General features: G+C 52.5%; 1 protein-coding gene across 10 annotated transcripts in view; it reads right to left on the bottom strand.

The window, feature by feature from the left end:
- CFAP74 (cilia and flagella associated protein 74) overlaps positions 1 to 13,142 on the bottom strand; it is an 82,165-nt gene that overhangs the window by 21,696 nt on the left and 47,327 nt on the right. For all 10 annotated transcript variants that reach the window (XR_008492975.1, XM_054444327.2, XM_054444305.2 and 7 more), the window contains 4 exons: positions 12,667 to 12,826; positions 3,732 to 3,796; positions 3,060 to 3,182; positions 868 to 989 (listed from right to left, as the gene is read on the bottom strand). Coding sequence is in view for 9 of the 10 variants with exons in the window: in XM_054444327.2 (XP_054300302.1) it covers positions 868 to 989; positions 3,060 to 3,182; positions 3,732 to 3,796; positions 12,667 to 12,826 (470 nt within the window). In the remaining variant the exon portion in view is untranslated. The remainder of the gene's footprint in view (positions 1 to 867; positions 990 to 3,059; positions 3,183 to 3,731; positions 3,797 to 12,666; positions 12,827 to 13,142) is intronic.

Genomic DNA, 13,142 nt, shown 5'->3' with positions numbered 1-13,142 from the left:
CGGCAGGAGGGCAGGCGCCGCGGGAGCTGTTCCTACCCAGGTCACCGGGGAGAGGTGGCTGTGCCTGGGGCCGGTGCCCGGGGCCTCTGTGTCCACACACCCTGCTCCTTTGTGCTGGTGGCACAGGGGCTCCGTCATGGAAACCCCGCAGGCCCAGCCTCGCCATCCCTCTGCGCTTTCCCACCGGCGTGGCTGTTTAGGGCAGGCTGCTTGCTCTGATGTCTGGAGCCCTTGCCAAACCCTGCAAGTGGAGGCTTCCTCCTCCAGGCTCACCCTGCCTGTGTCCACGAGGGGCTGAGGACTCTGGCTGGGCCCAGGCGGGCAGTGTGTTTCCTGTGGCTGCTGAAAGACTCTGCCCCAAGCTTAGGGGCCTCGCACCACAGAGGTACATTCATTCCCTCCACGTCCTGGAGGTCAGAAGCCAAGACGGAGCTAAGGGCGAGGTGCGAGCAGGGCTGTGCCCTGTGTGGCTCTAGGGGACAGGCTTCTTCTCTCCTTTCACAGCCTCTAGAAGCTGCAGTGTCCCCGGGCTCGGGGCCCTTCCTCCATCTTAGAAGCCAACAGTGTGGTGTCTTCAAATCGGCCTGACTCTGAGCCTCCTGCCTCCCCGTGACGCCTCCCGTGATGACACTGGTGCCTCCCAGATGATCCTGGATCACCCCCCACCGAGGTCCCTCTCCCCAACCACATCTGCTAAGCACCCCCTTGCCACACAGGATGACGTTCCGGGCCTGGACAGCAGCCGTGGCAGCCCCAGGTGCCGTGTCCCCGCTGGCCACTGGGGGGCTCACCGCCTGTGCACAGGCAGGCAGCGGCTCACCCCGTGTGCATGAGTCACCCCGTGTGCATGGACAGGAGGGGGCTCACCGCGTGTGCACGAGCACGGAGTCCTGGTAGAGCCGGTCGTACATGCAGATCTTCAGGTCCACGCTGGGCTTCGGCACCCAGACTGGCACGTCGATGGCCACGCCCGTGACCCTGAAATGCAGCTGAATATGGACACATGAGCTCAGCAACAGGAGTTCCTTGGGCAAAGCAGGCAATGTTGGTGAGCACTGACACAGCTCCCAGGAGGAACGTTTCATGGGCTTGAGTTTTCTAACTCTTTGGGATGGCTGTGGCACTTTTCATATCATATCATTTAAAATGTTCTTTTTTCTTGAGACGGAGTCTCGCTCTGTCACCCAGGCTGGAGTGCAATGGTGCGATCTCGGTTCACTGCAACCTCTGCCTCCCGCGTTCAAGCAATTCTCCTGCCTCAGCCTCCCAAGTAGCTGGGATTACAGGCGCCCGCCACCATGCCAGGCTAATTTTTGTATTTTTAGTAGAGATGGGGTTTTGCCACGTTGGCCAGGATGGTCTTGAACTCCTGACCTCAGGGATCCACCCACCTCGGCCTCCCAAAGTGCAGGGATTACAGGCGTGAGCCACTGCGCCTGGCCAAATATTCTTTTTATTTTCAAAATGTTCAACTATTACTAGAACAGAATACTGGATCACCAAGTACCTACCACTCAGCTTCATACTCATTAACATTTAGGTGTTTAAAAAAAACTTTCTATGGCCGAGCACAGTGGCTCACACTTGTAATTCCAGCACTTTGGAGGCCCAGGTGGGAGGACTGCTTGAGCCCAGGAGTTTGAGACCAGCCTGGGCAGCGTGGCGAGACCCCCGTCTCTACAAAAAATACAAAACTTAGCCAGGCATGGTGGTGTGTGCCTGTTGTCCCAGCTACGTGGGAGGCTGAGGTGGGAGAATCGCTTGAACCCGGGAGGCAGAGGTTGCAGTGAGCCAAGACAGTGAGATCTGCTTCTCCCCAAGCACTGACTCCTGGGGCCTCAGGAGGTTAGAGAGGATGAGTAAGGTTTTGGGAGGGCCAGCAAGCCCCGGGCTGGTGAAGTGCAGCAGCCCAGCATGAAGCCGCCTAGGCAGTGGTACTGTCCTGGTGCTGTGAGGTGAGCCAAGGACTCTGAACACTGTCGAGGATGCCAGGAGCCTCAACCTGGGACAGGTGACTGCCCCAGCCCATGCGGGTGCATAGGGGGTGCAGAGAAATGTTTAAACATAGAAAGTTGTCACTTGGGGCTGGGCACAGTGGCTCACTCCTGTAATCCCAGCACTTTGGGAGGCCGAGGGGGGCGGATCACTTGAGGTCAGGAGTTCGAGACCAGCCTGGCCAAGACGGCGAAACCCCATCTCTACGAAAAATACAAAAGTTAGCCGGGTGTGGTGGCACGCACCTGTAATCCCAGCTACTCGAGAGGTTGAGGCAGGAGGATCACTTGAGCCCAGTGGTTAGAGGCTGAAGTGAACTGTGGTCCTGCCACTGCATTCCAGCCTGGGTGACAGAACGAGACCCTAAATCAAAAAAAAAAAAAACACCAGAAAAAAGAACAAAGGCTCTGTGTGTGTGCGCGTGTGCATGGGGGCCCTGTGTGTGCACGTGTGTACGTGTATCTGCGGAGGGCTCTGTGTGTGCACGTGTGTGCATGTGTGTGGGGGCTCTGCCTGTGTGCATGTATGTGAGGGGGCTCTGCGTGTGTGCATGTGTGTGAGGGGGCTCTGCATGTGTGCACGTGTGTGCGGGGGCTCTGCATGTGTGCGTGTGCACGTGTCTGTGGGGGCTCTGCGTGTGTGCATGTGTGTGCGGGACTCTGCGTGTGTGCGTGTGTACATGTGTGTGGGGGCTCTGCGTGTGTGCGTGTGCATGTGCCTGTGGGGGCTCTGCGTGTGTGCATGTGTGTGCGGGACTCTACGTGTGTGCGTGTGTACGTGTGTGGGGGCTCTGCATGTGTGCGTGCGTGCATGTGTATACATGCATGTGTTTGCATGGGCTTGTGTATGTGTGCTCGCAGCATGCCTGCCTGTGTATGCCAGTGTGCATGTGTGCACACTCGTGTGCGTGTGTGTGTTGTAAACTGTGGTGCTAACCATCCGTGCCACCAACTGGCCATCCCTGCATGGGCAAATGGCGACCTTGTGGCCAAGGGCAGCTGCCGCATGAGGCTGTGGAGGCAGGGGCCAGGATGTGTGTGTGGCGTGGCAGCAGGAATACTCACCGTGGGGCACTGGGGGTTCTTAAACGTGACCTTGAACCTGGCTTGGACATCGCCTGGGACGACCGGGGTGAAGATGATGGGCACCTTGATGGAGCTGAAGGGGCCAATTTCCCCTTCTGTTATCTGCACAGGAAGAGATGCCATGGGGTCTGCCAGGCTTTATGGCTTTTCGGATCCCTTCCCAACCCTCACAATGGCATGTTGCTGCAAGGATGGAAGGTGGCGGGACCCGTGTCCCTGGGTGGCCACTTGGCCACAGATGTCCTGGGCCTGGCCCAGCCCTTGGAGGACTTACTGTCGTGGGATCCCAGCCAGCGGAGTTGGAGGCAGCCTGAACTCCTCCACATCCTCCCCCTGCTCATGAGCTCACGGCTGTGTCCCAGCCAGGGAGGCCACGGCCAGCATCCACCCCAAGTTTCACCAGTGCCCCACACCCGGGAAACAATCTGTGGCTCAGGTCCTGCACAGCCGGAGGCGGTGGCCCCATGCCAGCTGAGATTACAAGAGGCCTGGAGGCTGCAAGTCCCTGGTGGACACAGTCCGGCCCGTCTCTGGTCAAATGCAAGGGCCACCTGGCGGCGAGGGCCAGTGGGTTGGGGTGCAGCTGAGGCTGGGGGAAGGTGGGCGGTGTCTCGGATCGTGGCAGCTATTTTAGGGCCTAAGCTGGCTGACCTTCCCCAGCGTGATCTCCGTCTGCTCTTCACTGGGAGGTATCACTGTGGTTAATGTCTCTGGTTCTGGAAGAGAAGGGGGATCCAGAGGTGAGGGTTGGCAGGGTGGAGGCTGTGTGGCCCAGGCCCCCTTGGGACGTGGTCACCACCTCCAAACCCATATCCTGGGCTCTGTCCTTTCTGAACATAGTGGAGCCATCCATGTGGCCCCTTGGGGGACCCAGGCCCAGAGAGGGTGCAGCCAGTCCCCACCGTGCCCGGAGGGCTTTGGAAGCCCTTTCCCAAAGACCTCCATTTTCTCATGACCTGCCGGCCCCAGGGTGAGGGTATTAGAGGCTGGAGTGGGAAGGACAGCTAAGTCCAGAAAATTCTAAAACAGTATCATCTTTTGGGGATGTTTCTTCTCTTACCATCATATCTGGTAACCTAACTTCCCATAGCTGTAGCGTACGTGTTCCCTATGGGTACCTGCTACTGGCGTGTTTGAGTCATCACTTCCCTGTGGCAGCCTCCTGGTTTCCATCTGCCACTGGGTTCTGGGGGCACTAGCCGGCAGTTGGTCAGCAGCAAGGCCCCGGGTAGCAGAGTTGTTTCCTTGCAAGTCTGAGCAGGACTTTTTGTTGACTTTGCACCTGAACAGACACAATTCGAGAGGCACGCGCAGGTTGGTGTTCTCCTTTGGCCTCTGTTGCGCTGCCGGGTCGGGTCAGAGCAGCTGGGCCACCAGCCAGGCCAGGTCACCGTGGGGAGCCCCAGTGGGCTTGCCAGAGCCTGCCCCGGGCTCAGCGACTGGACGGCAGAGCTCTTCAGGAGTCAGGTGACGACTTCGAAGCACCATGCACATCATTTCTGGGGTCTGGAGTTGTAAAGGCCGCAGCGACCCCTGATCTTTTTTTTTTTTTCTTTTAGATGGAGTCTCGGTCTGTCATCCAGGCTGGAGTACAATGGTGTGATCTCGACTCACTGCAACTTCTGCCTCCCGGGTTCAAGTAATTCTCCCGCCTCAGCCTTCTGAGTAGCTGGGATTACACGCACCTGCCATCACGCCTGGCTAATTTTTGTATTTTTAGTAGAGATGGGGTTTCACCATATTGGCTAGACTGGTCTTGAACTCCTGACTTTGTGATCCGCCCGCCTTGGCCTCCCAAAGTGCTGGGATTACAGGCGTGAGCCACCGCGCCCGGCCAAGGGTCCCCGGTTCTGAAAGCGGAAGAGGTGCGGCTGGGTCAGCTGCTCTCCACTCTGCCTGCCTCAGGAGTCACCACGGCAACAAGAACCTGGACCTGAGCCCAGGTGGTCAGATTCTGGGGCCAGCAGCTTTTTGGTTTTTAGAGATGAGGTCTCACTCTGTTGCCCAGGCTGGAGTGCAGTGGTGCAATCACTGCTCCCTGCAGCCTCGGCCTCCTGGTTTCAAGTGACCACGGGTGCATGCCGCCATGCTTGGCATATATATGTATATATATACACACATATATATATTGGTAGAGACAGGGTCTTGTTATATTGCCCAGGCTAATCTCAAACATCTGGGCTTAAGCGATCCTCCTGCATTGGCCCTCCAAAGTATTGGGATTATAGGCATGAGCTACCACGGCCTGGCCTCCTTATTCTAGTCTTGTCTTTTCTTTCTTCTTTTTTTTTTTTTTTTTTGGCAGGGTCTCACTCTGTCACCCAGGCTGCAGTGCAGTGGTGTGATCACAGCTCACTGCAGCCTCAACTTCCCAGGCTCAAGCGATCCTCCCAGCTCAGCATCCTGAGTAGCTGGGACTACAGATGCATGTCACCACGTCTGGCTAATTTTTCTTCTTTGTAGAGATGGGGTCTCACCATGTAGTACTTTTCAATGTATTAAGCATCCTTATTTGATCTTTGATGTCTGATAATACCCATGTCTGAACCATGCAAGATAGCTGCAATTCATTCCTTCCTTCCCTCCCTCCCTCCTTCCCTTCCTTCCTTCCCTTCCTTCCTCTTTCCCTCCCTTCTTTCCTTCCCTTTCCCTCCCTCCCTTTCCTTCTTTCCCTCCCTCCCTTCCTTCTTTCCTTCCTTCCCCTCCCTTACTCCCTTCCTTCCTTCCCTTCCCCTTCCTTCCTTCTCTCCCTCCCTCCCTTCCTTCCTTTCCCTCCCTTACTCCCTTCCTTCCTTCCCTTCTCCTTCCTTCCTTCCTCCTTCCCTCCCTCCTTTCCTTCCTTCTTTCCTTCATTCCCTTCCTTCCCCTTCCCCTTCCTTCCTTCTCTCCCTCCCTCCTTCCTTCCCTCCCTCCTTTCCTTCCTTCCTTTCCTTTCCCTCCTTCTTCCCTCCCTCCTTTCCTTCCTTCTTTCCTTTCTTCCCTTCCTTCTCTCCCTCCTTCCCTCCCTTCCTTCTTTCCTTCCCTTCCCTCCCTCCCTCCCTCCCTTCTTTCTTTCTTTCTTTTGACAGAGTCTTGCTCCTTCACCCAGGCTGGAGTGCAATGGCGTGATCTCGGCTCACCACAACTTCTGCCTCCCGGGTTCAAGTGATTCAAGTGCCTCAGCCTCTCAAGTAGCTGGGATTACAGGTGCGTGCCACGACGTCTGTCAAATTTTTTGTATTTTTAGTAGAGATGGGGTTTTGCCATGTTGCCCAGGCTGGTCTTGAACTCCTGACCTCAAGTGATCCGCTTGGCCTCCCAAAGTGCTGGGATTACAGGTGTAAGCCACCGTGCCCGGCCAACCGCAGTACTTTCTGTTGTTTCTGTGTGAGTGATTTTTTTCTATTTTTTTTTTTTTTTAAGGAATAAGTTGCATATAGTAAAATGGACTCTTCTTAGTGGAACTTTCTGCAAGTTTCGACAGATGCACGTGGTTGTACACTCATCGCAGCAACCAAGACACTGAACAGCCCCATCATGCCCACGTCACCCGTGCCCCTTTCTAGTCAACCCCTTCCCCTGCCCCAGCAACCAGTGATCTATTTGTCTCTATAGTTTTGCCTTTTTTTAGCCAAAATATTCTTTTTCTAGAATGTCACAAAAATGGAGTCACAGAGCTTACAGTCTTTTGCGTCTGAGTTCTTTCCCTTAGCATGACGCATTTGAGACTGGTCCACGGCACTGCGTCTATCAAAGGTTCATGTCTGTTTGCTGCTCAGCGGCCCTGCATGGCAGGGACCCCATGGTTTCTCTATCCACTCCCCATGCGTGGGACATTAGAGTTGTTGGTTTTTGCCAACGCAAATAAGCTCTCTACAAACATTCACATACAGGTTTTTGCGGGAATTTAAGTTTTCGCTTCTCTTGGTGGATACCTAGGAGTGGCCTTGGTGGGTGTCTGGCTTTGCTGCTGAGCGTTTCGCTGGTGGCCATGCCATTCTGCATTCCCCAGGGGCAGCATTAGAGTTCCAGCTGTTCCTCACCGGCACTTGCTATTGTTAAACTTTTTGTTCTGTGTTTATAATTTAGCTGTTCTTATAGGTGTGTAGTGGTGTCCCATTGTGGTTTTAATTTACATTTTCTTCATCTCATGTTAATGATGTTGAGCATCTTTTCATGTGCTAATTTCTCATCCACATATCTTCTCTGGTGAAGCATCTGTTCAGGTCTTTTGCCCATTTTTTTTTTTTAGATGGAGTTTCATTCACTCTCATTGCCCAGGCTAGAGTGCAATGGTGCGGTCTCGGCTCACTGCAAACTCCCGGGTTCAAGCGATTCTCCTGCCTCAGCCTCCCGAGTAGCTGGGATTACAGGCGCCTGCCGCCATGCCCAGCTAAGTTTTGTATTTTTAGTAGAGACAGGGTTTCGTCATGTTGGCCAGGCTGGTCTCAAACTCCTGACCTCAGGTGATCTGCTCACCTCGGCCTCCCAAAGTGCTGGGATTACAGGTGTGAGCCACCGCACCTAGGCTTTTGCCCATTTTTTGACTGGGTTATTTTACAATTGAGATTTGAACATTACATATTTTGGACACAAATTCTTTATCAGATTTGTGATTTGCTAATGCTTTCTGCCAGTCTGTGGCTTATCTCTGCAGTCTCTTAACAGCGTCTTTCAAAAAGCAGACGTTCTTGGTTTTGGGGAAGTCCAATTTACAATTTTTAAACCATGGGCCATAGTTTCAATGTTATGTCTAAGAAAAACCTTTGCCTCACCTAGGGCCACACATTCTCTCCTGTGTTTTTTTCGGGGGGGAATTTTATATTTTTAGGCTTAATTTTAGGTACATGATCTATTTTGAGTAATTTTTGTTTACAGTGTGAGGAACGAATTAAAGTTAAATTGGAGGGAGATGTATTAGTCTGTTTCACACTGCTATAAAGAACTGCCCGAGACTGGGTAATTTATAAAGGAAAGAGGTTTAATTGACTCACAGTTCCACCTGGCTGACAAGGCCTCAGGAAACTTACAGTCATGGTTGGAAGGGGAAGCAGGCACGTCTCACACAGCGGCAGGAGAGAGAGAAGTGACAGCGTGTTTATAACATCATCAGATCTCATGAGAATTCACTCACTATTATGAGAACAGCATGGGGAAAACTGCTCCCATAATTCAATCACTTTCCTCTCTCCACACGTGAGAATTACAATTTGAGACGAAACCTCGGTGGGGACACAGAGCTAGACTATATCAGGGGGCTTATGTTTATCCGATTGTTATGGCCTCACTTGTTGAAAAGACTGTTCTTTCTCCAAGCAATTACCTTTGCACCCCTGTTCAAAACCAGTTGACTGTAATTGTGTGTCTATTTTTGGATTCTCTTGTTCCGTTGGGTCTCTGTCTCTGTTCAACACCACACTGTCTCGTTACTATACTTCATAGTAATCTTAAAATCAGGTAGTGTAAGTCCTTGAAATTTGTTTTTTCAGAATTGTTTTGGTCACTTTAGATCCTTTGGATTTCCATATAAACGTTATAATCAGCTTGTCAATTTCCATTAAAAAATCTTCCTGGAATTTTGGTTGGAATTGCATTGATCCATAGTTAGTTCTGGGATAATTCACAATTTAGTGAAGTGTTCCAATGGTTAGTTCCTACGGTATAGAAAATCTGCTTGATGGCCAGGTGCGGTGGCTCACACCTGTAATCTTAGCACTTTGGGAGGCTGAGATGAGTGGATCACTTGAGGTCAGGAGTTTGAGGCCAGCCTGTGTGATGCAAACCGCCTCACGCAGACCGCAGAGAATACCGTCCAGGCTGAAAGAGCGTCAGTGAGCGGCCAATGCACAGGCAGCCTCCCTCAGAAGAGCACAGCTTTGGCTCAGCACGCAGGGAATTCCATGAGAAACATGGCTCACTGCAACCTCCACCTCCTGGCTTCAAGAGATTCTCCTGCCTCAGCCTCCAGAGTAGCTGAGACTACAGGCGCCTGCCACCATTCCTGGCTCATTTTTTGTATTTTTAGTAGAGATAGGGTTTCACCATGTTGCCCTGGGTGGTCTCAAACTCCTCAGCTGAGGCGATCCACCCGCCTCGGCCTTCCAAAGTGCTGGGATTACAGGCGTGAGCCACTGGGCCCAACCAAAGTGTTTCCAGTTCTGAGGCCAATTTAAAGACCAGGGGTCGTTGTAATGAGTAGAGAAGAAAATAAAGAGAGAGGATAAAAGCCTAGAGTATAAAATAAATAAAAAAAAAAGAAAAGAAACAAAAAAGCAAGACCAATGTAAAGCACAAAATAAGATGGTAAAAACGAATCCAAATATATCAATCATCACAACACATTTAAGTAGATTAAATGTTCCAAGAAAGTCAAAGACTGTCAGACTGGATAAACAGACCAAAACTGTATAACACATTGATGAGAAAGAAAGAAAGAAGAAAGGAAGGAGGGAACGGAGGGAAAGAAGGAAAGAAAAAGAAAGAAAAAAAAGAAAGAAAGAAAGAAAAAAGAAAGGAAGAAAGAAAGAAAGAAAGAAAGACAGACCTAGTTAAATGGGGAGATAATGGTTATGAATTACAAGACTCAATTTTTTTTTTTAAGAGACAGGATCTCTGTCGCCCAGGCTGAGTACAGTGGTGCAATCACAGCTTACTGCAGCCTCGACCTCCTGGGCTCAAGCCATCTTCCTGCCTTTGTCCCCCAAGTAGCTGGGACTACAGAGGCACATCACCACACCTGGCTAATTAAAAAAAAATTTTTAGTAGAGATGGGGTCTCCCTATGTTTCCCAGGCTGGTCTCAAACTCCTGAGCTGAAGCGATCCTCCTGCCTTGGCCTCCCGAAGTGCTGGGATTACAGGTGTGGGCTGCCATGCCCGGCCTCAATACTGTTAAGATGTCAGTTCTCCCCAAATTGATCTATAGATTCAATGCTATGCCAATCAGATTCATGCTATGCTTTTTTGGTAGAAATAAAAAAACCAATTCTACAATTTATGTGGAAATGTAAAGGACCTAAACTATCCTGAGGCCCTAACGCAAATATTGTGAAAAAAAGAACAAAGTTGGGTGACTTACACCACCTGGCTTCAAGGCTTTGTCTGAGTCCATGATAACCAAGACAATGGCTCTGGCATAAGACTAATTAAATGGATCAATTAATCAGAAAAAAGAGGCGAGAACTATATAAGCTCATGCTTATATGGTCAATTGACTTTCTTTTTTTTTTTTTTGAGACAGCATTTTACTCTTATAGACCAGGCTGGAGTGCAATGGCACGATCTCAGCTCACTGCAACCTCCGCCTCCCGGGTTCAAGCTATTCTCCTGCCTCAGCCACCCAAGTAGCTGGGATTACAGGCGCCCGCCACCACGCCTGGCTAATTTTTTGTATTTTTAGTAGAAACGGGGTTTCACCATGTTGGCCAGGCTGGTCTCAAACTCTTGACCTCAAGTGATCCACCTGCCTCGGCCTCCCACAGTGCTGGGATCACAGGCGTGAGCCACCGTGCCTGGCTGGTCAACTGATTTTTGACACGGACAACGAATGGATCGAATGGGATAGCAGAGTCCACTTGTGCCGTGGAATACACAAACACGCACCGGGGAAATGAGCCTCGGCCCTGACTTCCACCACAAGCAGGAGTGAATCTGAGGTGGATCGCACACCTCAACACAAAAGTGATGTCCTATGTCTTTATGACACTGGAGGAGAAAAAAATTGCCTAAAAAGCATAAAAAACAAATTCTACTAGAAATGACTGGTGAATATGCAAAGACTGGACTGAAGAACTTTGATTTGAGAAAAGATGTCACAAAGGGAGAGGAAGGCCCAGCCACAGACTGGGAGGCAGCACCTGCAACATTCCTCAGGGACGAAGGCTGGAATCTGGGTGCATGAAGAGCTCCTATGAATGAATGAGAAGAAGACAACCCCACAGAAGAACGAGGAAAAGCCTTAAACAGAGCTGTCACACCAAAGAAAATACAACTTGTAAATGGGCCCAGGGAAAGACAGGCAATCTCACTGGTGATCTGGGAAATCACAAAGCAACATCTCAACAGCAGACCGTGGTGCAGGCCCCCCAGACAGGCAGCTGTGGGCCGTCTGACCTCACGCTCCTGCGGACGTGAAGCAAGGCCCTCAAGCCCAGTGTGGCCCGGGAAGACCCTCTGTGAGCAGGCAGAGCTGGGCTTCCGGGCTGTCCAGTAGGGCAGCTGCTGCCCACAGGTCGCTATGGAGCACGTGAAATATGGCCCTTGTGGAGGAAGACCTGAATTTTCACTATTATTTAATTTGGATCAATTTAAGTTTAAATAGCCAGATGTGGCAGTGACAGCCACGCTGGACAGCACAGTCTTGTACACTGTTGGTGGGAGTGTAAACTTGCACAACCACTTTGAAAAAGAACTTGGTGGGCTGGGCGAGGTGGTTCATGCCTGTAATCCAGCACTTTGGGAGGCTGAGGTGGGCAGATAGCATGAGTTCAGGAGTTCCAGACCAGCCTGGGAAACATGGTGAAACCCAGTGTCTACAAAAAAATACAAAAACTAGCCAGGTGCAGTGGTGCGTGCCTGTAGTTCCAGCTACTCAGGAGCTGAGGCAGGAGGACTGCTTAAGCCCGGGAGGTCGAGGCTGCTGTGACTGCACCACTGCACTCCAGCCTAGGTGACAGAGTGAGACCCTGTCTCAATAGAAAAAGAACTCACTTTGATATTAGCTGATGCCAGTGAGGCTGGCTATGCCCTGTGATGCAGGCATGAACCCCAGCCTTGTGCCCTGTGGGAACTCACACACAGGCCAAAGGGGAGCGCAGAATGGCTGCCTTCGCAACAGTGTGTACCACAAACGCTCCCAAGTGTGCACTGGCAGGAAGACGGATCTAGAACCCGAGGCTCTCTCACGAAAGGAAACGCCACGCAGTGGTGAGGACAGGAAGTGCGGCTCACACCGGAAATGTGGCTCACACCGGAAGTGCGGCTCACACCGGAAATGTGGCTCACACCGGAAGTGCGGCTCACACAGGCTGTGGAGAACCGGCCCAGCTCCGCGCTGAGCTGCAGGGCGCGTGGAACACGCACCACGAGAAGACAGACAGGAGGAGGACGGAGGTTTCTGGATCTCGATGCGTATGTGGGAAAACGATCAAGAGAAGCAAGGAGGAGACGCAAGCGATTCCCGATGGCGGCCCTGCAGGGCGTGCGGAGGGCAGGGCCGGCCCGTTTCTCCGAACCTCTTCCCGCTGGTGCGCATCTAACAACAGCCACAGCTGCAGAGCTAGACAGAAGCCCCCCACAGCCCGGCCTCTCCAGGGGGCACCGCAGAGCCTCTTCCCCGCCCCGTGCGGCCCCGCCCGGCCTGCTGGGCCAATGCTGGAGGTGCCTTCAAGTCTTCGGTTAGCGTCAACGTGAATGTACATTTCAGTCCACTCCAAAAACAACACTTAGTGGCACATACGAATATTTTCTTGCTTAACCGTCACTTAACATCGAAGGCCTGGGAAAATTCTCTACTTTCCAGACCTCCCCTGGGCCCCTCAGCCCCCTGCAATGCTGCCCTGAGGCCCTCACCGCCCGCGCACCCTGGCTTGGCCTGGCAGCCCGGCTCACCTGCGGGCCGCTCCTCCTCCTGCTCCTTGTCCAGCTTCTCCAGCTCCTTCCGGCTCTGCATGTCCGCCTGGGAGGACTCCGTGCCCTCCAGCTGCTGCTCAGAGAAGCTGGTGGCGGCTTTGTCATACAAACTTTTATCTTCGTAGGTCAGCAGACTGCTCTAGAGAGGAGAATCAACATCCTGGCTTGGGAGGTTTCCCACCTCCTTTTCCCAGTCAGCTGCCGGGACTCCCATGAGGACAGGCCGTGTTGGGGGCTGGGCCCTGGCTCCAGCGTGGCCCCTCAGCTGCCTCCTCGGCTGCCTGCTCTCGTCTCACCCATCCTGGTTGTGGGATCACAGCAGCAGCTCACCCAGAGGCTCAGAGTCACCCCTCAGCCTCCCTCACTCCAGGCCGGGTGGGCATGGCTGCGCTGCCCCAGCCTGGGAGTGTGAGCCGCATCTTCCTCTTGGTCCGACCCTCCTTGCTCCTTGGCTG

The sequence above is a fragment of the Pongo pygmaeus genome, chromosome 1 (assembly GCF_028885625.2).
Source record: "Pongo pygmaeus isolate AG05252 chromosome 1, NHGRI_mPonPyg2-v2.0_pri, whole genome shotgun sequence".
Taxonomy (NCBI): Eukaryota; Metazoa; Chordata; class Mammalia; order Primates; family Hominidae; genus Pongo; species Pongo pygmaeus.
This window is presented reverse-complemented; position numbering and strand designations above follow the sequence as displayed.